The sequence below is a fragment of the Curcuma longa genome, chromosome 12, assembly GCF_044706935.1.
Source record: "Curcuma longa cultivar G26 ecotype Majalengka, Jawa Barat chromosome 12, ITB_CL_G26_1.1, whole genome shotgun sequence".
Taxonomy (NCBI): Eukaryota; Viridiplantae; Streptophyta; class Magnoliopsida; order Zingiberales; family Zingiberaceae; genus Curcuma; species Curcuma longa.
In genome coordinates, this window is record NC_133872.1 from 6,508,752 (window position 1) to 6,530,677 (window position 21,926).

The 21,926-nt window shown below is 42.1% G+C and overlaps 6 protein-coding genes across 7 annotated transcripts; 2 read left to right on the forward strand and 4 right to left on the reverse strand.

Moving 5' to 3' along the window:
- Positions 1 to 822: 822 nt before the first annotated feature.
- LOC141843227 (putative beta-1,4-xylosyltransferase IRX14) lies at positions 823 to 2,924 on the forward strand. The gene is made up of 3 exons (XM_074731274.1): positions 823 to 1,841; positions 1,946 to 2,443; positions 2,523 to 2,924. The coding sequence occupies exons 1-3, from the start codon at positions 1,090 to 1,092 to the stop codon at positions 2,608 to 2,610; spliced, it is 1,338 nt and encodes a 445-aa protein (XP_074587375.1). The 5' UTR covers positions 823 to 1,089; the 3' UTR covers positions 2,611 to 2,924.
- A 2,170-nt stretch (positions 2,925 to 5,094) lies between these two features.
- LOC141843165 (low-temperature-induced cysteine proteinase-like) lies at positions 5,095 to 7,115 on the forward strand. Its single transcript, XM_074731202.1, has 5 exons — positions 5,095 to 5,602; positions 5,777 to 6,012; positions 6,101 to 6,241; positions 6,320 to 6,769; positions 6,840 to 7,115. Exons 1-5 carry the CDS (start codon positions 5,128 to 5,130, stop codon positions 6,936 to 6,938), a joined length of 1,401 nt encoding a protein of 466 aa, XP_074587303.1. The 5' UTR covers positions 5,095 to 5,127; the 3' UTR covers positions 6,939 to 7,115.
- Positions 7,116 to 7,117: 2 nt separating this feature from the next.
- On the reverse strand, positions 7,118 to 14,693 carry LOC141843166 (uncharacterized). 2 transcript variants are annotated; one of them, XM_074731203.1, is made up of 10 exons: positions 14,282 to 14,693; positions 13,377 to 13,439; positions 10,288 to 10,372; positions 10,130 to 10,201; positions 9,804 to 9,882; positions 9,567 to 9,606; positions 8,693 to 8,802; positions 8,544 to 8,613; positions 7,427 to 7,509; positions 7,118 to 7,349 (listed from the first exon to the last, which is right to left on the reverse strand). In XM_074731203.1, exons 1-10 carry the CDS (start codon positions 14,672 to 14,674, stop codon positions 7,238 to 7,240), a joined length of 1,107 nt encoding a protein of 368 aa, XP_074587304.1. In that variant the 5' UTR covers positions 14,675 to 14,693; the 3' UTR covers positions 7,118 to 7,237. The 2 variants fall into 2 exon arrangements, with proteins under 2 accessions (XP_074587304.1, XP_074587305.1); XM_074731204.1 differs by having other exon boundaries at positions 7,119 to 7,349; positions 9,804 to 9,879.
- Positions 14,694 to 15,307: 614 nt separating this feature from the next.
- LOC141843167 (ethylene-responsive transcription factor RAP2-9-like) lies at positions 15,308 to 16,019 on the reverse strand. The gene has a single exon (XM_074731205.1). It carries the CDS (start codon positions 15,986 to 15,988, stop codon positions 15,458 to 15,460), a length of 531 nt encoding a protein of 176 aa, XP_074587306.1. The 5' UTR covers positions 15,989 to 16,019; the 3' UTR covers positions 15,308 to 15,457.
- Positions 16,020 to 17,314: 1,295 nt separating this feature from the next.
- Positions 17,315 to 17,783, reverse strand: LOC141842697 (uncharacterized). The gene is made up of 2 exons (XM_074730727.1): positions 17,460 to 17,783; positions 17,315 to 17,401 (listed from the first exon to the last, which is right to left on the reverse strand). The coding sequence occupies exons 1-2, from the start codon at positions 17,781 to 17,783 to the stop codon at positions 17,315 to 17,317; spliced, it is 411 nt and encodes a 136-aa protein (XP_074586828.1).
- A 589-nt stretch (positions 17,784 to 18,372) lies between these two features.
- On the reverse strand, positions 18,373 to 19,727 carry LOC141842812 (uncharacterized). The gene is made up of 3 exons (XM_074730810.1): positions 19,392 to 19,727; positions 18,969 to 19,307; positions 18,373 to 18,882 (listed from the first exon to the last, which is right to left on the reverse strand). The coding sequence occupies exons 1-3, from the start codon at positions 19,704 to 19,706 to the stop codon at positions 18,373 to 18,375; spliced, it is 1,164 nt and encodes a 387-aa protein (XP_074586911.1). The 5' UTR covers positions 19,707 to 19,727.
- Positions 19,728 to 21,926: the final 2,199 nt, after the last annotated feature.

Here is a 21,926-nt window from a genome sequence, read left to right on the forward strand (position 1 = left end):
GTAGTCAAAGATCTAGGGCTGTGGCCTAATTCTAAGAGTTTTGGAAACTCAATGCACGCGATCGATCGATCGATCGATAAACTTTGCCCTTCCTACCGATACAAAATTAGTCATTTTGTCAAAAGTTTTAGCGAGGGAGAAGTAGTTGTCGATGCCACTCCATCAAAATTGGTCCTTGTGAGGGAAAAAGTAGAAACGTAGGTGCCACTCCATCCCTAAGGATGTGTAATTAATTAAGTCATTAAACAAGAACACATTAATCAATCGAAACTTGCTTTCTTTGCAAATGTACATTAACTAATTAATTACTCCAACATTAATTAATATAATTAGGGTAGTTCATCATATTTAGTACGTGGACTACGTTCTTAATTCGGAGTTGGCGAAGAGCACTGAGATAATTTTCTTTTTCTTTTTCTTTATAATTATTTAGCTTGTTAATTAGCACGAGTTAATTAACTATTTAGACCGTTGAATATTATATATATATAAATAAAATTATTTAAAAATTTCGAGATTAATTTAATAATTTTGTACTTAATTAGTTATTATTTTAAAAGTTTAAAAAAAATCTAATTAAATCATATATAGTCCGGTCTTTGACCGGGTTAGTTAGGTCGAGCTGTCTACGGGTTGGCTCGACTCACTTGAAATTTCCACCATGGGGACCACCACCAGAAAACAACCAATCGATGGTTGCCAGCTCATCTGCCAAGTCACTGATCTGGCCAGAGTGGGCCCCGTTCCCTTGCCAAATCTGCGCTAGATTCCCTATATCTTCTTCTTCCTTCCTTCCTTCCTTCCTTGAAACCAAAGCGTTCATCCACCCTGTCGTCTTTCTGTTCCTCGCACATGATTCGACATCACTCCAACCGCCGCTTGCGCTTTTCCTTTCTCTCCCACCAAATCTCAACGCCGATCCCTTCTTCCTCTCCCTTTCTTCTTACCAATTATTAATCACCGAATTATAATTTGATCATATTCAGTAATTGCCGTCTTCGATCGCCTTCGTCTTCTGCGCTTTCCTCTGTTTCTTGGTCGATCGGGAGTCGGAGAAGGATCTAGGGGGGAGTGCTCAGTTTGTTTGATATGAAGCAGTCGTCGCTGCATCACCAGAATCAGGCCAGTCGCCGCGCCGGCGGCGAGGTCGCGCTGCGCTCCCCGTCCGCCTTGTTTTGGATCGTACTCCACGCTGTTTGTTGCCTCGTCAGCCTCGCCCTCGGTTTCCGGTTCTCCCGAGTCGTCTTCTTCCTCTTCTTCTCCTCCTCTACTTCCCTCTTCACTTCCGCCCCGTTGCTCCACACCGTCACCACCACGACCACCACAAATATCACCACTACCACCACGACGACCACCACCACGAGGACGTTGGCTTTCTCGTTTCCCCCTCCTCCGCTTCCGCCCGCGGCGGAGAACAGGACTCGTAGCCGGGTGGTGGTGGGGCGCCAGGGGATACGCATCCGGCCGTGGCCGCGCCCGAACCCGGCGGAAACGATGCGCGCGCACTCGATCATTGAGCGAGTGCAGCGCGAGCAGCGTCTGCGGTACGGCGGCGTGGAGACCCCGAGGCCACTCATCGTCGTCACGCCGACGTACGTCCGCACCTTTCAGGCGCTACACCTCACCGGCCTCATCCATTCCCTCCTCCTCGTGCCGTACCCGCTGACCTGGATCGTCGTCGAGGCCGCCGCCCCCTCCGCTGAGCCACCCTCCGGTGAAACCGCCGCGCTCCTCGCACGCTCCGGTCTCCGCTACCTCCACGTCCGCTTCCCCGACCCAATGCCCGACTGCTGGCCCGACCGCCGCCTCACCGAGGCTCGCATGCGCCTTCGCGCCCTCAGGTTCGACCATTCTTCCCCACAATTTTGTTCGATCCTAAAAATTTACTTCTTTTTGTCGACCAAGACATAAATTTCTGATCTTGACCGCGGTTTCCTTGAAACAGAATGATAAGAGAGGAAAGAATGGACGGCGTCGTGGTGTTCGCCGACGACAGCAATGTGCACAGCACGGAGCTGTTCGAGGAAGCCCAGAAGGTGAATTGGATTGGTGCCGTCTCCGTCGGAATCCTCGCCGACACCGAGCAACCCTCATCGCCGATCGAGGCGGAAGAAAAGAATCCCCCTGTACCCATCCAAGGCCCGGCATGCAACTCCTCCGGCGACTTTATCGGCTGGCAGACCTTCAACTCCCTCACGTCGCCGGAGCAAATCGAGTGGGCGGGGTTCCTGCTGAACTCGAGACTGGTGTGGAGGGAGGCCAAGGGGAAGCCCGAGTGGGCAAGGGACCTCGACGCCGTGAGCGAGGAGGGTGAAGAGATGGAGAACCCACTGGCGCTGTTGAAGGACACATCGCCGGTGGAGCCGCTGGGGAATTGCGGGAAGAAGGTCCTGCTATGGTGGCTCCGCGCAGAAGCCAGCAGCGGCAGCAAATTCCCACCAAGGTCAGTTTCCCAAACCTCTGTAACTGTTCTTACAACTCCACCATGACGATCGATCGCAACCATCAAAGATTCTTCGCAGGTGGATCATAGATCCTCCCACGGCCATATCTGCTGCAGGACGATCGATCGATTCAACGAGTCCCAGAGGTGCTCGCCAAGATGACTGAATCCAGTAAAAATTCCTGCACTTCTGGGTCACGAAGATCGAACATCTGCAGATGCAGAGGACTTCTGTAAAGGCTCTATCATTAGGATTGGAATTGTTCATAAGAAGCTGGAATTTCATAAAATCTGTTTTGCAAAATGCTCGAGAATGCCATTGGTTTATTGAGTTTCCAAAGCATGTGATAATGAACATAGCTCGGCTGAGATTTCATTGTTCTTTCTCTGTAGAACATTTAATTCAGAGCTTTTGAGTGTGCCCAAAGGCCTGATGAAGGCACTGAATTAGGTGTATCTGGTATTTTCAGATGTTTCCTTGAAGATGCATGATCTTGCAATGGTGAGTGTTTAATGATCGCATTAAGAATGTTTTTTTTTTCCAATCATTTACGACAGATAAGTAGTCCCTATCTGCTAACGAAATGAATTAAATTAAATGATTTGGCTACCAATAGAGTATTTAGGGTTATTATTATGTGGATTTGTTATCTCAATGACTCCCTAGAGGGGACTATAAAAAAAGATAAATTCAAGTACATAGAAAGAAGACGTATGATGATCTCTGATTGTTATTTCAGAAATATCATGTATTCACTATCTATGCTACCTGAGATATTTGTTATATTTCAGTTGAATGACCACGACCGAGGGTATTGTCTGACTTTTCAGGATTGAACCCTTGTCCTCTTCTGCAACTCTGCTACGTCGTAACCAACTCAGCTATACCCTAAGGGCATAATGTAACACTCAAACATACATATTAGATATATTCAATGTAGTACTTAAAATTGTTAAAGCTAAAGTAAAGTTGTCAATGGATTATCAACCTAATAGATTATATTAATTGGATAAAATAATTATCTTTGTTATTAAATAATTTAGTATTGAGATTTTTTTTTTATAATAGGTAGATGGCCTTTCTTTTATGCTCTAGATGTAATGTAATTTTAAATGAAAGGGTGAAATATATTTTTCATGAGACGGTATAAAATCTTTAAAATAAAACTAAAAATACTTAGGTATGAAATTCTAATTTTATATATATATATATATATATATGAAATGTCAAAACATGCAATTTGGCATTAATTACATCCAAAAGCAAGTGCAATCTCACACTCAATCTAAATTTCTTACGGCACATGAAAACTTGTCACTTAGTAAAAATAACACAATTATTTTATTTTTTTATCTAGTGATTTAGTTCTTCCGAATTCCATCTCATAGAAATTTTCCACGGTTATAAACAAATACATCGTCTTATCAAACAAATAAATTACATTTAAGCAGAAGAGACGTGCACGGCCCATTCCTTTTCATTTCACTTTCAAGTGATGAACTAATTTCAATAGAATAAACCCAAAAAAAAAAAAAAACACTTAGATCCTAATGGGATTTACTTTTACCTAGTGTGAAAGGCACGTGCTCGCTAGATTCGATTTGTACCAAATCCAGAATTGCAAGCTTCGCCTCTTAAAATCTCCCGTACTCGAGGTGGACCTTTGTGGTCCATGGAGAAAAAAGTATTTATTTACAAAATTAAATTAATTTAAATTTCATATAATATTTTTGAGTAAAATTGCTTTTCTACTTGATCCTAATGTTGATTAATGATTGAAACTCCTATAAAAATCAATATGAAAATAAAAAAATTTAATAGGGAGAGAACAAAGAGTGTGGAACAGAACTACTAGGAGATGAGCACATCAATATTGCCGTATAGATATTCAAATCTTACGGTAGATAATTTTTAAATGTTTATAAATTTTTATTCTAATTAGCAACATGATGATGTTTTCATTTTATTATACAAATGCTCTCCCATTTCATTTTATAAAAAAAATAATAAATCTTAGTTAGTCTCATAGACTCAATCTTTGAGGATGAGTTTCGATCCGGTCCTACAGAAGTTTCCTACCGACCACCAGAGTAAATCAGAAATTGATAATCCCAATCAGTCTCATGGACTCAATCCCTAGGGGTGACCGATCCGGTCCCACAGAAGTTTCCCATCGACTACGGATAAATCGGGAAGCGCACGCAACGGCCAACCCAGACGCCCAGCATCCTTTGATTGTGATCTCCATTTGGAGGAAAATTTCTATAAATATGTCGTAGTTGGGGATTGAACCGTGGATGTCTGAGTCACAATCTGGATGTCCTACCGTGGCACCATAATCCCGGAGACCTATAAAAATTAATACAGGTGAACAACCTTAGAAAAATATCATTTATTATGTGAGGGCCCCACTCAGATTCTATCAACCTCATGATTCTCATCCCTTTATCTTCCACCAATTATCTAGATACCTTTTGGATTCATTCTTTTTTTTAAAAAAAAAAAATCTCTATAAATTTTCTTCCGTGAAGCTACGCACTTCCATTTTTTCAAGATGAAAAATCAAAAGAACCATGATTTATTTTTGATTTTGGTAATTAATTAAGCTTCTATTTATCTTCCACCATATCATTGGTACCATTCATCCTCGAACTGTAGTTCTTCCTGTTTCTCTCGTCTCTCCATGGCTTCTGCCGTCATCACTCTCCTCCTCTTGGCTGCCGCCGCCGCCGCCGCCTCCGCTGTGGACGTCCTCGCTGGGACAGCGCAGGGCTCGAGGGGGCGCAGCGACGAGGAGGTGAGGCTGCTCTACCTGGAGTGGAGGTCCAAGCACCGCCCCTTGCAAAACGCCCTCGACTTGGACGGCGACCGCTTCGAGATCTTCAAGGACAACCTCCGGTACGTGGACGAGCACAACGCGGCCGCCGACCGCGGGGACCACGCCTTCCGTCTGGCCGTGAACCGCTTCGCCGACCTCACCAACGACGAGTACCGGACCAGGTACCTCGGCGTCCGGGCTAACTCCTCCCGCCGGAGGAGAGCCGCCGGGGAGAAGCCCAGCGACCGCTATCGGCTGAGGGACGGCGACGACCTGCCCGATTCCATCGATTGGAGAGAGAAGGGCGCCGTCGTCGGCATAAAGGATCAGGGCAGCTGCGGTGAGCTTCTCCTTCCTGCGTTGACTTGACTTTTTCTCGCTGCTCTTTACTATTTTTAGGAATCATGATCATAGAGTACTTAAAATGGAAGGAGATATTGATCTGCTCGTTCTCTGTGTAGAAATCCCTCCCTTTCCTTTTCTTTTGTTTATTCGTAGACAATAATTTTCACAGGGAGTTGCTGGGCGTTCTCGGCGATTGCTGCTGTGGAAGGCATCAACCAGATCGTCACCGGCGACTTGATTTCTCTTTCAGAACAGGAATTGGTGGACTGCGACACCTCCTACAACGAGGGCTGCAATGGCGGACTCATGGACTATGCGTTCGACTTCATCATTCGAAACGGCGGCATCGACAGCGAAGAGGATTACCCGTACAAGGCCCGGGATGCAGTATGCGATACTTACAGGGTAATCTTCTGATCATCAGCACTCTTCTTTTTTCCGTTTGGATTGTGGAATGCGAGCGGATGATGAATCTTAATTCATTATCGTGCAGAAAAATGCTCATGTCGTTACGATCGATTCGTACGAAGATGTTCCAGCCAATGACGAGACGTCCTTGCAAAAGGCCGTGGCCAGCCAGCCGGTGAGCGTTGCAATCGAAGCTGCTGGCAGGGCTTTCCAATTCTATTCTTCGGTAAGGGCTCGCTCATCTCTCTCTCTCTCTCTGTGATGTGGTCTTCGATCGATCAAACCTTTCTGGAAACTTTCTCAGGGAATATTCACCGGATACTGCGGAACTTCACTGGATCACGGTGTGACGGCCGTCGGCTACGGGTCCGAGGACGGCGCAGACTACTGGATCGTGAAGAACTCGTGGGGGGATGACTGGGGAGAGGACGGCTACGTGCGGCTGGAACGAAACATCGCCTCCGCCGCCGGAAAGTGCGGGATCGCCGTAGAGCCTTCGTATCCCATAAAGACGGGGGCGAATCCGCCCAACCCAGGCCCGTCGCCGCCTTCCCCCGTCAAGCCGCCCACCGTGTGCGACGACTACTACACCTGCCCGGAGAGCACCACCTGCTGCTGCGTCTACGAGTACGGCCGCTACTGCTTCGCTTGGGGATGCTGCCCTCTCGAGGACGCCACCTGCTGCGACGATCACTACAGCTGCTGCCCCCATGATTACCCCATCTGCAACACCAGGGACGGAATCTGCCAAGTGGTAATGCCGTTTTTTGTGATGCCATTTGTAGGCTCTTACTGCTCTCTGACTTTGTGTGTTTGGTCGACAGAGCAAGAACAGTGCTCTCAGCGTGAAGGCCTCCAGACGGACTGCTGCGGTTCCCTACTGGGCTCGCCCTGGCTCTGAAGCTCTGAAGAGCAGTGCGTGAGAAGATTGATTAGCTATGGACTCCAGAAGATCCTGTATTATAAGCTCGTAATCATGGTAGTACAATGCACTTCTATTATCATTTATATTATTGATACTGCACTGGAACTTTGGCTATCAGAATTGTATATGAAGCTTGTGAGATCTTCATAACTGCTTTGTTTCTATAGATCATGGTCATCCAACTACATAATTCTCGTAAACAAGAAGAGCTACAGGATAGTGTAGTAGGGAGCATTTCACCAAATAAACTAAGCTATCAGAACCTCATACATCTAGAGGAGGTGTCTAGAGTGAGAATCAAGGGCCAAATGATCGAGCACTAAGAAGATGTTGAAATTCGTCACCGGATTTGAGTTGCTCGTAACTCCTCTTTTCTCGTTTTCGGAGACCCATGCGAGTTTTGGCATATCTAGGAGTTTCGTTAAGAGAATAACTTTGTTCGTATCGCTTATCTACTAGCATGAGAACATCGTGATAAAAGGATACTCCAAGCGCATTCCATCCCTACCGGATGAGTCCAGAATGGTCCCTTGCAAGTGATTGAAGGCAGCGGTAGAACTTTTGACATCCTGCAAAAATTGAATTCCAACTAGGAGATTTGATGAAAGAAATAAAGGCAAAAGATTTGATACTATAGCACATCTTAAGCATAAAACAAAATTCTAATTGCTCAAAATATGAAGCTACTGATTCTAGTTGGTAATGTGATGCATGACAAGGAATATAATTTTAATGGCTGAAGCTTACAGTTCCTGATAAAAATGTTCCGTATGAGCAAATATTTTAGTATAGAAAAGGCAGCTTGTGGAAAATTTTTTTGACATAATTCTAGTTGGTGATTGAAAACACGACGCAAACAGTTTTAGTCTGCATGTTAAGCATGACGATAAGCACAATTCTGTTTGATGACCATAGGAAGCAGAAATTTATGATGGGTAAACCACTAGTTGACGAACTAGCAAACAATTTCCTGGCTACATTACCAGTTTCATTGCACAAACTGACATTTAAAAACACATACTATCCAATGAGAGTTTCAGTAAAACTGAAGCTTTAAAATTCATGGACTCAAGGATAGTGCTTCTAGAATATAAAGGAAGGATTAATACAACACACTGCTCTAAGTTTATCACTTTGTTTAAGTTGAACAACAACAACAACAATAACCAAGTTTTATCCCACTAGGTGGGGTCTGCTACATGGATCCTTCTACACCATTGAACAAAGAAAAATAAACAAGGAATTTATTTAGGAACATGCTTAATGGAACATATTGTCTTAAAGCAAAACTCCCTCTCAATCCCCTTATACAGGGTTGCAAAAAAAAGTCTATGTATATCATGATAAACTGACTCTACCAAGTGAATAAGGCTTGACTGTTGTTATTGTAATAGGTATATCATGATAAATGCTACAATGTGTTAACAATTCACTATCCAAAGCAATATATTTGCAGTCCATGATGAGAAGTCTATGAAGTTTTTAACTACCCCAAATACTATCTTTCACTCTGATTCATACAAGAAAGTAGGAACTAAAAGAAAAGGATACAGAATCATTTACCAACTCCATATGGTAAGTAAATGGGTTTATTAAGTAGTACCTCAAAATCAACAAATGCAACAGGAACACTCTTCTTGTTCTGCATCTTCAATTTTAAAAAGCCTGGGCATCTACACATTGTAGCAACATTGTCTTAAGCATAGCAAGTAAAATCATGAGTTAAAGAGTACATTAACAAAGTTGTAAAACCTTGAAAAGACTTGAGTCAACTCCTTCTCGGTACAACTTGGACCCAAATTAGACACAAAAAGTGTTGGACATGGGGGATTAGTTTCAGTAGCATGAGTGGATGAATTATTCTGCAAAAAAAAGGGCAATCCATGTTATGCCACACAACAGTTAACTTCTGAAGTAAAAGCATGCATTGTAGGTGTTGAATAAAGCACCAACTGAAAGATGGAGGAATCCTTCATGATGTTGTGTCTGCATGAGTACTAAAAAAACCCTTACAAAGATAAGCATATAAAGTTAGAAATGTCAACTAGTAAGTAGAATTCAAATGTGCGGCATCTAAATGATATTTGGTCGATGAAAAGGTCAAAATTTTGTTTAAACCAAGCTTCTTCATGTTCTGAGTTACATAAAAACTATCCTAAGGTTCAAGGAAATTCGATTGATTACAACAGTTCAACAGAAAACAACTTTTCTTGAGATGAAACATTCAGGTTAACAGAGAGAGATTTGATTGGTTCAATCTCACAGCCAAATGCGCCACAAGGATAAACTCTGAAGCAAACTGATGAGATACAGTTTATATTAAATTTAAAAAAAGTTTTGTAATCTTCTAGCCTTAGTCTAAATAAAATCATAACATCCATCAACATGACCATACAAACTGAGTTGCAGTATAATTACAATGTATTTTCCAGATAAATCTAAAAGGAGAAAAGGCGTTTTTCCTGTTCTCATCAATGGCAAAAATTTCATCCAAATTCCCCTTCATAGGCTTAGTGAAATTAGAATGGTTTGAAACCCTATATTTACCAAAGATGACACAAGGCTTACATTCTCTCTGACAAGAGAAACTAGAGTATTACTGTATGATAATTGAGATGCAACTCACCAACTTATTATGCTCTGAATCATAAGCCAATTTTTGGTTCCTGCAATTAAAGGAACAAGATATTTGTCAGTCATATGCTTGAATATAAATCAACTGAGCTACAATCATTTTAAGTTGCTCACTACTTGTTCAGCATTTTCATAGCCTAGGTGCAGTTATGTATTATTACCAAGGTGTTTTACAAGTTTAAATATGCCAAATCAAGCATAAAATTGTGCTCAAAGTAGTGTGCATAACCTTTGTGTGGAGGGATAACCATTCAAGCTGTAAGGAGAATAAACCATTCCAGGCATGTGGGTGTTGCTTCCAGAACCTGCTAGTGTGAAGATTGTGCCAAAACGTGTAAACGTGAGATTTTGAGGAATGTGTACCCATGTGAGGAATTATGGTAACTACATCTAACTAAAATATTTAATCCAATATCATAGACATTAGTCCCAGTAGAGTATGTTTCAGTTACATTATCAGGTAGCATTGTGGAGACAGACTACTAAATGCAGATAAAATAAGATGGTCAACCCAACAACTATTTTTAGCTGCTAGCAAAGAATGGCTTCTATTACCAGAATTTCGAAAGTCTCTTGAATGTGCAGCAGACACCCTAACTCTTCTATCAGAAGAATATGTGCTTTCATCTGCTCAACAAAAAAAAAAAGTTCAGGTACCATAAACTAATATTAGGCAGCCTATGTGTTACATAAAAAATGATGAAGCAATGCACCTGTTCTTGGACGTTTGGACCTAGAGTTAGATTTTGCAAGATCAATGTGAAGAGTTGATTCTCTTTCAAGGTCAAACACCAATCCCTGTGGGTCATCATTTGACATTATGATTTGATAAATGTAGAAAATAGATAGAATCAATTAAGAGAAGTAAAATGGTATTGCATTCTATAAAGATTTGGAACAACCAATAAATCAACTAACTATACCATCTACATATACCTCCTAGTTCTGACAATCTAGCTCTCTTGATATCTAACTTTTTACACAAAAATAGAAGTCTGGCAAATACAAAATAAAATAGAACAGGCACATGATAAAGATGCCGAAGATCAACTACTTGTGTGACAATTGAGAAACATGATGATGAAACACTCTAGACTGATCTCCAAAAGAGTTGACAATTGAACTTGACGAATGAACAAACTAATTTCTAAGAGTATAATTTTCTTACTGAATGTCAAGAGAAATAAATTACTAATGGTTATAGAGAAACAAATATAGATTAGAATTCTAATATCCATTCTTGTGATGGGAGGTTAATATCAGGAGAGAGATCAAGTCACATTTGATATTAGCCTAAGATATGAGAAGAAGAATTTGGAAAGGAGAATAAATAATGTTTTGACATCTAATGGGGAAAGAAAGATAAGAAAACAAGATGATACTGGAAGAGAAATGGCGTAATTATCTTCTGATATTGCAAAAAACAAAGAGATTGATTAAAAAAATGGCTCTAATGGATGAAATTTAGGGTTTTAATATCTATCAGAGAGATGTTGCACAAAGAGACTGAATTTTCAAACATATTGCATGTAAGAGAGCTGTTGAGAGAGACAGAATGAAGCCTAACATCTATCTTGGCAGAAAAGAGAAATTGGAAGAGACAAAAATAAATTAAGGGTAACTTTCAAATTTCCATTAAGGTTAAATACCTTTTTTTTTCAAAATGCCTTCGAGGTTCCATTGATATTCAAATACCCTACTTTTTCATTTTGTTGTCATAATGCCCCTCTCCAATAACAAGTGAGTTGTTGAGGTGTTAATTTACAAGGGTAAAAATAGGCATTTAAGTGTTAGAGAGGGAGCATTTCAATAGCAAAATAAAAGCATTGACAGCATTTTGACATTTAATGAAACCTTGAGGGTCTTTTGAAAAGTTATTAATGGTAGAGCGATACTTTGGTAATTTCCTCAAGTTTTGTTGAAAAATTTCTCTCTAAAATTTTATGGTGAAATTTAAACTCTATTGTTGCTTCAACCTAAGATAAAGAAGATGAGAGAGGAAGATGAAGTGATACTTCAAAACTAAATTGAAAAGCTAGAACATTGGCATCATACTTTACCAATGTTGCTACCAACTTATTTTGAGAAATATATATGTAATTTCTGTCATGATCTGCCCTCTTTTCTTAATCTATGCTGCCAGAGAATGTGAGTAGAGGAAAGATCTATAGTGAGGTCGAAAACAAATGAGGGTAGGGAATCCTAAGAGAGATGAGGAGATGTGTAAGCCATGGATATAGTTAAGATGGTCAAACTTGTCATAGTGGTTTAGGAGGTGGAGGACAAGAAGGGAGCGTCAACATAAATATTCACATGTTGTCTCTTAAGTAGTGGACAAGCACCTTTAAAATTGTCAGGAACTACAAAACATGACAAGAGGGAGGGAGAGAACATAAATGAAAATACTGGGCACACATTAGATGAGCATTAGGAACTCAATAGTAGTAACCTGCAACAATGACATAATGCTGGAAAGAAGAAGAAGAGTAGGCAGCTAGTCGAATTTTATTTAAATGGAGTAGAGTTGGCACAAGTAAGGACGTGACAATTGTGGGTGAAGAAAGATGACAGCATGGTGCAGGGATGCTACTATTTTTATGTTGTAAAGAGGGGGCTAGAGACTGTTCATGCAAATGTTTCTAACAAAAGGGGATGACTCAAGATTTGTCCACACGCAATGTTGAAAGGGAGTTTTCTACAAACTCGTGGTGATGGTAGAGATGTTGTGAGAGTAGTATTGCAGCATACTGAACAGAAGTTTGAGGGCAAACCAAGTCATCAATCCATGTACAAATTGGATCTGAAATGTAAGCAAAAGAGAAGTGCATACTTGGAGGAGAAAGAAGGGAAGATTGTGCCACTAAACTATAGCTTTTCCATGAGAAGATTGAAGAAAGAAACTTAAACCTAGGAGAGGATCCACTATGATATACAGTCACTATGTTGTATTTTCTAAAGGGGTTCATCAAACTTATACATATAGGACTCTGACAAAATAGGCAATGACTAATACTCAATATGGGACAAAACAATAAACTCTACTAATTTCATACCTAGACGACTAATAAATTCTGTAGTTAGACAAGTTAATTCTATTACCATTGAAGTGGCAAACCGAAAGAAACTATATTGAATTTAACTAAAATGATTTAAAAGACATGGATATTATATGTAACACAACTTTAAATAAAGTTCAACAGCAGGATAAGATGCATGTAGCCCACCAAAATAAATGAAGAGTAACACAATTTTTTTACTGTATGAATAGGAAATTTAAATGGACAGGCACATGAAATGCATATAAATGTTACAGAAACAGCAGCATGACAACCACTGATAATAGATACATATTCACCTATCCAATAGCTTTAGACAATGAGGTAACCAAATAATATAGACAAATAAGTAGGTTGTACTGGGGAAAAATCAAGAATATTCAGTAATTTAAAAAGTTGCCACTATACAAGAATTGAATGAAGTTTAAAAAATTAAAGGATCATTAACCACATTTTATAATATTGAAATTGGAAAAGTTGATTAACACAGGAGAAAATCAATTGAAATAAAGCTGCTGAAAGTATCACAAAGCAAACTCATTAGCATATGAAACATAGATCTTATAATGTATGCCTGAGTTGACATATAATAGGTCCATTTTCTTTTTCAAACAAGTATTCAGAAACAAATTATGCTTAATTGTTGAGTTTTGAAAAGAAATGAAATTCTTGAGACACCAACTCAATTAGACAACAAATAAAACCATTTAGAAATTCATTGGCAGGAATGCAAATCAATTTCATACATTTAGGGAGTGCATTGCAGCAAGCGCTGATTGTTGATCAGTAAAGACAACAAATGCATAAGCCTGTGACATAACAAAGGACAAAACAAATTAATCATGATAGACACAACAAATTAATCATGATAAACACTCTCCTGCAGAGGGATAGAAGCTGAAATACATGAAAACTGACAGACGGAATTTGCAGATTGTAACCTTTTCTATATCAGTAAAGAAGAAGATTAAAGACCACACTTACTTTCACTTCTATTATTATAACCTTCACAACCCTAATAAACATTAACGCAAGCTGGTAAATCAAATGCCATGCAAGGATCTTAATCATATTTGTCTATCCAAGGACAAATTGGGATTAATGCATGCAGCTAGTAGTGCCTTAATTTGATATCACAACATGTGGTTAAAGAAAGAAAAAAGATTCAAAACATCCAAGGTCAAATCGGGATTAATGTCATGCAATTAGTAGTGCCTCAGTTTGATATCACAAAGTCGAACAACTTCATATAAAAGTTCTATGGTTCAAAAAATTGTTTACATAATCAACATGACTCCGGTGTAAAAGACCACACGATCTTAACTTCATCCTTTATCTTCTTGCACTAATACTTAGGATAAATACGAGATTCACCATACTTCAGATCCAATTGAATGTGGCGAATCAAGACGAAGCTCAAAGTTTACTTAGAGAAACATTGTCATTTCCAAGGGGTCTCCGAGCAAAGAGATCTGTTCTCAGATCCTCGGGAAAAGAATTAAAAGTTAAATTTTACCAAGAAATTGTTAAAATTTTCACTTAGGATACATAGTGCCATTTTAAAACCCTAATCTCAGAGGTCGCCAAAGACCCAAAACCTAAAAATATGAATAGGGGGGAATAACAGAAGGGAAAATAAGAATACGCGGACCTGAGAGGACTTCCCGGAGCTCCTAAGCTTTGATGATTCGTAACCAGGGAACTCCCGGAAAAGGTTATATACTTCGCGGATCTTCACATCGCCAGGGAGCCCAGCTATAAAGAGGGTCCGAACCTCGTCGAACGACGGCTGGTCTGCAGACTCTGCGTAGGACGCTCCATAAATGGGAGGTTGGTGAAGGATGTACGGCGGGGAGTGGTGCGGCTGGTGTAGCGGGGGTAGCGGCGTGCGGCTGTAAGGGTGTGGAGGAGCTCCGTGAGGCGGAGGAGAAGCGTGCCCCGGAGGCGGAGGGTAATAAGAATGGTGCCCGGAGGTCGGAGGCGAGCGGTAGTAACCGCCGGCGGCGGCTGGTGGGCGGTAGTAACCGGCCGCCCTGTCGTCCATAGGCGCGGAAGAGGTAACGAGGCGCTATGCGCTCAATGCGAACCATCGCTTAAACGGGCCAACATTTATAGGAACAAAGCCAGGCCTGGGCCGCGACTAAGGCCCATTCCATGCCTGCAAAGAGAATTTTTTATTTTACCCCCATATTATTTATTTTTAGCACGATTCTCCTCAGGGTTTTGTAATTATCACAAGCACTGCTACGTCTTTAATGGAGTGGCCACCAACCACAACCTCGTCCTTGCCCTGAGTAGATCATAATTAATTCTGTTCTTCCTCTTACTGTACTGATCGCTATCAGATTAGATGGAGTGCAAATTACGGTGTACCACCTTGCATATCCTCTCCAAATCATGTTGACTTGAAAGCAAAGACGCAAGCATGCTGTCGAGGAGAAGATAAGGACAGAGACAGTGCAGGGATTGAACTGCATTTGTTGGCAAATCTTTGTTTTACTCTCTTTTACTGTTACTGCATGAGCAGAGGACAAATTGTTCCTCTGCGCTTCCTGTCGTTGCTGTTTGAAATCTGAATCATCTGCCGCTGCTCATCCCTTCGCCAGGAACAGGAATTCGATGCTCCCAGTTCAAGAAACCAGAACAAAGCCACAGAATCAAAAGGGGGGAAAAACCTTCTACCTGTTTCTTTGATTTGCAGGTTGTTGTAAAAATCGTACTTTTGATCAAGCTTGTTAACTCGCAGAGATTAAAGGTTTATGAGAATTGAAAAGGAAGGATTTTTAGAACTAAAGACAATCGCTTGAGAAGAGGTTAACAGAAGATGTCAATCCACGTCGGAGCTATCGGGACTTGGAGCAAGGTTGAGGTCGGGGTTCTTGACCCGCCGCAGGCGCGGACTTTGCGGCGGCGGAGGAGGCGGCAGCGGCGGCGGCGGCCGGGGGTGGGGCGGGAGCGGGACAGGTCGCAGAGCGGCGGCGTCCACCCTGGCACCCACCTCGATGGCTTTCCTCCGGATGAAGGCAGAGGAGGGCGCGGCGCCGTCGGGGCGGGAGTCGTCGAGGGCGGGGACGTGTTCCGGGAAGTTGAGGCGGGCGGAGCTGCCGCGGAGGAGGAATACGGCAGTGTCGTAGGCTCGTGCGGCGGCGAGGGCGGTGGAGTAGGAGCCGAGCCATATGCGCGACCGCTTGTTGGGCTCCCGGATCTCCGCCACCCACTTACCCCACTTCCGCATCCTCACGCCCCTGTACTGCCGCCCCATGCCCACCCCCCTCGCCGCTCTTGATGGAGGAGGTAAGGGCGGCGGAGAAGGAGGCTCCCTGGCGGCCTCGCTGGTGGAGCAGCACTTGCCCTCCATCTTCTTCCCCTTTCGCCCTCGTCTCCGTTGGACTTGGTCCAATTTTGCAAATTTAAGGGAAAAGAGGGAGGGTTTCAATAAAAATTAAGAACTTTTGCACACTTACTCTCGTAATAATATAAATAACATTAGTACCCTTGTAAATTTCGAAGCAGCAGGCATTTCTCTAATAAGCTCGCTTGCGGCTTTTTACCTATTCACCCTGGTAACCTCGAAAATAACGTCGGCACCCTTTTCCATTTTTAAGGTACATTTCGGTGGGTCGGCGTTTCTTTAACAAGCTCATGGATATTTAAAATTCAGCCTTGCGTTGAATTTTTGGGCGTATTTAATTTGCTAAATAGACAAACAAATTGTTATAATTACAAAATTGCAGACGAGATAAGTTTTTACTCGTATGTTATTATAGAGGAAGGGGAGAATGAAGAGAAAGGGAGGAGAGAACAGAGGAGGGAGAAAGGACCAAAGGGAAGGTTGGGTCTGTTTATTTGCTGGAATTTTTATTTAGAGTTTCATGGCCAACGCGATGTTTTTTTGGGGGGGGGGAAATGACTTCTCTTGTGTTGGATTTGTTGGAAAGATTGAATGAGATTAACTCTTTCCTAGTTTTTCCTCTCAAATATCTGGTTTTGTTAGATCTTGCAGCATTAACTAACTTTGATGGAGAAAAGAATACTCAGAAAAATGAGACTTTTACGATTCTGAAACCCTTCTGCAGAAGTTTTAGCTCGAAATATGTCTGCAACCATAGTAGAGCAGAGGCTTTGTCTGTGTTTGCAATTCATCTATGTGCTGATGTTTATGGGCTAGATTTGATGCTGAAACAGTGCCATTGATTTGTTTCACTGCATCGTGGTGCATTCATTCTCACTATTTGCATCTGAAAGTAGAAGACTTCGGCATATTTCAATCTGTTGTTGAGGGAACTGGATTATTTTGTTGTTGAGTTCATAAATGGATGGTTTGACAAAGTGAGAATAAGTGTCCCACCTCTTGATGGTGATTGGAAACCTCCAAAAAATGGCTATCAGTATCACAAACATGCCTTTGGCTTCTCATGCAATCAATATCTTTTCTGTTTTTAACTTTTTCTTTCAAATACTCTCTCTTGTTGTTTGGCATCCATTTCTTTCTTTTTTTCCTTTTGAGAGAGAGAGTCAATTGAACGATTGAGTTGAGAATGCTTCAGTTTTTCATAAAAAGTTTCAATCTTTTGACACCAACTGTGATAAGCATTCATATATTGCAATCAGATTTCATCTAAATACTTAAAAGGAAACAAGAAGAAGATATATAAATTAAACCAGAAACTATTTCTCAGATGATTCATGAGGTTGGCAGCACCATCTGCAATGGCGATTTCCCGCGATTCTTGAAGCGTTTGGCTGCTGCTCTCAACACTCTCTTCCATCCCTGCAAGATGCGATGTTTTTCTTTCTCTTATCTCAATGAAATCAATCTTCTCGTAAACTAAGTTCCAAAGTAGCCTTACAAGTTTAGGAGAAGGGATCGGAGTGAAGTCCAGGTTCTTCCCAATAGCGCTCTGCTTCTTCTTGTTGGAGAACTTTGCCTTCACTTTCCGGAGGGTCACTGAGGACCCATACAAGAGCTTCTTGCGGGCCTGGAGGCAGAGGAGCGGCGCAGGGGCGTGGTGGCCACGGGGGAGCAGCGGTGACCAGATGCCGCTCTGGGAGTATTCGAAGTCGAAGGCGGAGTTGTCTGGGAACTTGCCGACGAGCTCGCGCGACATGGACGGCTCTAAGTACTCCACCGTGATCACGCGCTCCTTCACCATGTCACTCCGAAGAGGAGGAGTCCGGCAGCAGCCAGCGGTGGCGGTGGCGGTGGCGGTGGAGGAGGAGAAGGCAAAGGAGACGAAGGGAACAAAGTAGACGGAGGAGTGACCGTTGCTTGTTGGGATATGGAACAATTCGACCGTTAGCAGGTTCATTCACGTGGAAACCACGTGGAATCTCAGTCGCGGAACTCAATACAAATTTTACTATTTTATTAAAACATATTTTTTATATACTTTTTGGAGCAAAATATATATATAATTATTTGATTAAAGTTCAAATAAAAAGATTATTTTTATTAAACTTCCACTGTTAGGTATTAATACTCCAATTGATTGCATGAAATGCACTGCTCAACCACCAATAATGCTCGAATATAAAATAAATTAAATCATTAGAATCTCTAATGGTATTTTAAATTTAGGAGATCTGAGATTAATATTTGTACGACGGAATAAAAAAACTATGATCGTACTATATTTAAATAATTTCCCGACATTAAAATTACTATACGAAAATAGATGCATTCCGGCAGAATCCAATGGCCATATTTTTGGCATACAATTTAATTACAAGATCCGATCCCAATCATTTGCGCCGCACGCCGCCGGCCATGGCCATGGCCATGATCTCCTTGGGAGGGATGAAGTACTCGTCCGACAGCCCCGGAACATCGAACACCACGTCCTCGATCCTCCACTCCTCCTCCATCCTTATCCTTCCCTTGTCCGACGCTCCATCCCCAAATCGGACCACCGACGCGATCGACCTGCCCCGGTGAGCCACCGCCAGCCCGTCCACTTCCTTGTACTCCTCCATCAGGCTGCCGATGGTGGTCTCCCAGTAGGTGGCGTCACAGCCCGGCGCCTGCACTCTGCTCAGCTGCGAGTCCTCGATGTAGATGAGCAGGCCGCTCCTCTGGCTGAAGTAGCCGTAGAGGACGTGCCTGATGACTTCGCATGATCCCTCGCTTCTCTCCGCGACGGCCGCTCGGTCGGCCGAGACCTTGAGCACGAAGCAGTTCTCCTCCCCCACGCGCTTCTCGCCCAGGCATTGTGCGCCGTTGAACATGCTCGCTGCGGCGTTCGGGTCCAAACCCTGACGGATTTATGGAATTTCCGACGAATTTGTTACTAAAAAGGAAGAAATTCGAGTGGATGTATAGATTTAAGCTTCTTTGATACCTGAACAATGCGTCGCAGTGGCCTCCGTGGGCCTCTGGCTGCGTTCGTCCCCAGCCAAGGCAAGTTCCTCCACACCACCTCTCCGTTGCTGCCGGCGACCGCCTTGTGGTCGGCCACCGCGAGCTCCACCGACCACATTCCCGGCGACTTCTGCCACAGGACAAAGCATCCCTGCTCCCCCCTTGCTCTCGCACCGATCCTCCCCGATCCGCCGTCAGTTTCATGGCAGGCCAGCTTCAGACGACCAGCCACGTACATGCTCTTCATGCGCTTGCTCTGTTTCAAACATCCAGTCGCCGCCAAGTACTGCTGAACAATATACCGAGCTGAGGAAGTCTCCTGCATTATTCAAAAACAAAATTAAGCGAAAAAAAGTTGCACCCTCAAAGATTATTCTTCATTTCGAGATGGATGAGGGATTACAATTGGACCATCTTTCATGGAGAAGTGGCGAATTGGTTGATCGGCAGGGAGCAGAGGGATCGGCGCTAATGGACATCCTAAAACGCCCATAACCAGCCTCAGATCCGTCCTCTTCGACGAGCCGCCGCCGCTCCACGAGATCGAAAAATGGCTACCTGACATGCCTTTATCCACTTGCCCCCTAAGCCATGTCCTGAACACTTCCCAGTATCTCTCCTTGGACCTCTCTCCATGTGCTTCAGGATCAAGGCCTTCCATCAGAGGTCCCAGTGGCAGCACAGAGCTCACTTGGTGCCTCCTGCTCCTCGGACCCATTACAACGCTATGATCACAAGAATGATGGAAGATGTTATTGCCTGGAATCAGTGGGAACGAGATACAAGAGAAAACAAAGGAGATGTTTGCTGAATCAATCAACGTTGCTAATATAAGAGGAGAGCTGCTCGAGAGCTAGGAACAAAAGGGACAGCCTATTTGTTTCATTGGCAGGGAATGGATTCAAATTGCAGCTCCCTACGCCTTGGTTTTCCTCCTCGCTGCCTTTAGCTTTATTCCTCACATCCCTTCACCAAGGCTTTACAGTCCTTTTCAAAGTGTTGGTGAGGGGTGTGATCGCCTTTGTGGCTTGTTAACTTTCAATTTTCTTTAGTTATTCCTCCAGATGATATTGTAGCTTAACCATTCCCTAACGACAGTTGAACTATGATGGCTGATGATTGAAGTTTGTTAGCCATGTACTGTAACAGTTTGCAGGACCTGCAATTCTTATATCAACATCATTCTCCTTGGTTAAGATGTTGTCCTCCATGATGAATGATGATCTTCCAAGCTAAGTTTTGGTTCTGATGTTGCACTGCAACTCTCAGATAAACAAACTAAAAGATTACTGAAATGTGGCAATCTTCCAGACATGAACTAAAGAATGTCGATTTCCCCCACACCAGTAAAATAGCACTGCCGTAGCCATGTGCATGGCACCAAAAGGAGCATTAATATACTTGAAACATTCCAATTTATGTGATGGAAAATAATGGTGGGAGCTCTAAACATAGGATACTAATTTACTAAAGCAATTGGATAAACAAAACACAAAAACCTACATTCCTTGTTCTTGGTAATCTATTACAGTCGCATGGCCTGCTTTAGTCTTCTCTTTATTGCTATAAACAAAGACTCATCATTCTTTAAGGTGGCCCTTGATCTAAGCTTTTCAGATTTTGCACAGACTTTTAGATGGTGCTGCAATCCAGAATGTCTTGGGATTTGAGTTTAGCAGATTCCTTGCTATCAGTGAGGGACGTGAGGATCTTTAGGAATTGGTGCATGGATTGGACTGCGCCTGATAAAGCTTTAGCGGCTGTTGCTTCATCATCATAAATTTGATATAAAGAACATTTTGCAAGCATCAAGAGGACACAGATCACTAGAAGCAGACAAAGCTGCACAGTCGACCTGCAAATGATCCAAAAAAGAAGAGTACTCTTTAATGAACAAGCAATTCTGATGCATTTTTGTGGTTTTCAGAAAAGTAAAGGAGCATCAAGAATCCTGAAGTCAAATTTAAGAAACGGAAAGGGAAAGTAGGCTATGGTCCTATTACATCTCTTTCTTAACTACAAAGAAACGAGAAGAAAATGAGCTGTTGAGACTAAGACAGGACACAATTAAACATATCTTAATGGAACTAAACTTAAATTTGTGGGCAGTGTCCAACTCTCAAAACTGTTTTTTCTCCTGTGATTGATCAGCAATTGGTGAGTGAGCCAATCATCATTGTGTTTGGTGTTGAATCTCCATCAAAAGGAAGAACATGAGTTGAAATGACATGGTGGTGTTGGCCCAATCTAACTACTGTGAAAGCTAAAGATGGACATCATCACCAATGGAATACTTTACCCCGACTAGATTTAGGTCATCTACTTGTCAAGCTATCATATATACTTCCTAAGCAACTTTGAGTTAGGCTCATCCACTCCTTCCATAGAGTCGTTAAGTTGCTTGAAAGCTCGATACATCAATACAACATTTTCACCTCATGTAAAGGCATAGGGTAGATAAAAGCATGCACATGCTTTAATGAAATTACACTACAATCATGTTTTAAGTGGTCAAGCTCGATTAAATTGTTTGATATAATTAACAAAAAGTTTTTAAGATCATATTGTATTTTTTGTGTGTGTTGAATATGTAGGTTGTATAAGTCATGAAAAGTTAAAATTTTCTGCGTCGTGATTAACTAAACAGTTAAGGTTGATGCAGAAGATGAAAAGCTTAAGCAGAGCTTAGCATATTGAAAAAAAAAATCTACAAGGATCAATTAGGTTAATCAAAAGTTTGACAGAATGATTGAAAATCTAAGAAGTCGACGCTAACCAAAGCTTTTTATAATAATTGAAAATCTAAGAGGTCAAGGTTTAATAGGATTTTAGTAGGTTGTTTAGAAGGTCAAATCAAAAAGGTCAAAGTAGGGTTCTTGATTCGATAACTTAGAGAGCCAAAATCTAGAGAGATGGACTACTTAAGGAGTGAAGCAAG

Bases quoted from the DNA above. Each gene is read 5' to 3' on its own strand.
- LOC141842697 (XM_074730727.1), bottom strand. From the start codon at position 17,783: ATGGTGAAGGAGCGCGTGATCACGGTGGAGTACTTAGAGCCGTCCATG. The intron at 17,402-17,459 runs GTTTACGAGAAG...CGCATCTTGCAG, and splicing joins TAAGGCTACTTTGGAACTTA to GGATGGAAGAGAGTGTTGAG.
- LOC141843167 (XM_074731205.1), bottom strand. From the start codon at position 15,988: ATGGAGGGCAAGTGCTGCTCCACCAGCGAGGCCGCCAGGGAGCCTCCT.
- LOC141843166 (XM_074731203.1), bottom strand. From the start codon at position 14,674: ATGGACGACAGGGCGGCCGGTTACTACCGCCCACCAGCCGCCGCCGGC. The intron at 9,883-10,129 runs GTAATAGAAGCC...TCTTCACACTAG, and splicing joins AAGAGACTTTCGAAATTCTG to CAGGTTCTGGAAGCAACACC. The intron at 9,607-9,803 runs GTTATGCACACT...CTTTAATTGCAG, and splicing joins GGTTATCCCTCCACACAAAG to GAACCAAAAATTGGCTTATG.
- LOC141843227 (XM_074731274.1), top strand. From the start codon at position 1,090: ATGAAGCAGTCGTCGCTGCATCACCAGAATCAGGCCAGTCGCCGCGCC. The intron at 1,842-1,945 runs GTTCGACCATTC...TCCTTGAAACAG, and splicing joins ATGCGCCTTCGCGCCCTCAG to AATGATAAGAGAGGAAAGAA. The intron at 2,444-2,522 runs GTCAGTTTCCCA...GATTCTTCGCAG, and splicing joins GGCAGCAAATTCCCACCAAG to GTGGATCATAGATCCTCCCA.
- LOC141843165 (XM_074731202.1), top strand. From the start codon at position 5,128: ATGGCTTCTGCCGTCATCACTCTCCTCCTCTTGGCTGCCGCCGCCGCC. The intron at 6,242-6,319 runs GTAAGGGCTCGC...AAACTTTCTCAG, and splicing joins CTTTCCAATTCTATTCTTCG to GGAATATTCACCGGATACTG. The intron at 6,770-6,839 runs GTAATGCCGTTT...TTTGGTCGACAG, and splicing joins GGGACGGAATCTGCCAAGTG to AGCAAGAACAGTGCTCTCAG.
- LOC141842812 (XM_074730810.1), bottom strand. From the start codon at position 19,706: ATGGGTCCGAGGAGCAGGAGGCACCAAGTGAGCTCTGTGCTGCCACTG. The intron at 19,308-19,391 runs GTAATCCCTCAT...TGAATAATGCAG, and splicing joins CCATGAAAGATGGTCCAATT to GAGACTTCCTCAGCTCGGTA. The intron at 18,883-18,968 runs GTATCAAAGAAG...TAAATCCGTCAG, and splicing joins CACTGCGACGCATTGTTCAG to GGTTTGGACCCGAACGCCGC.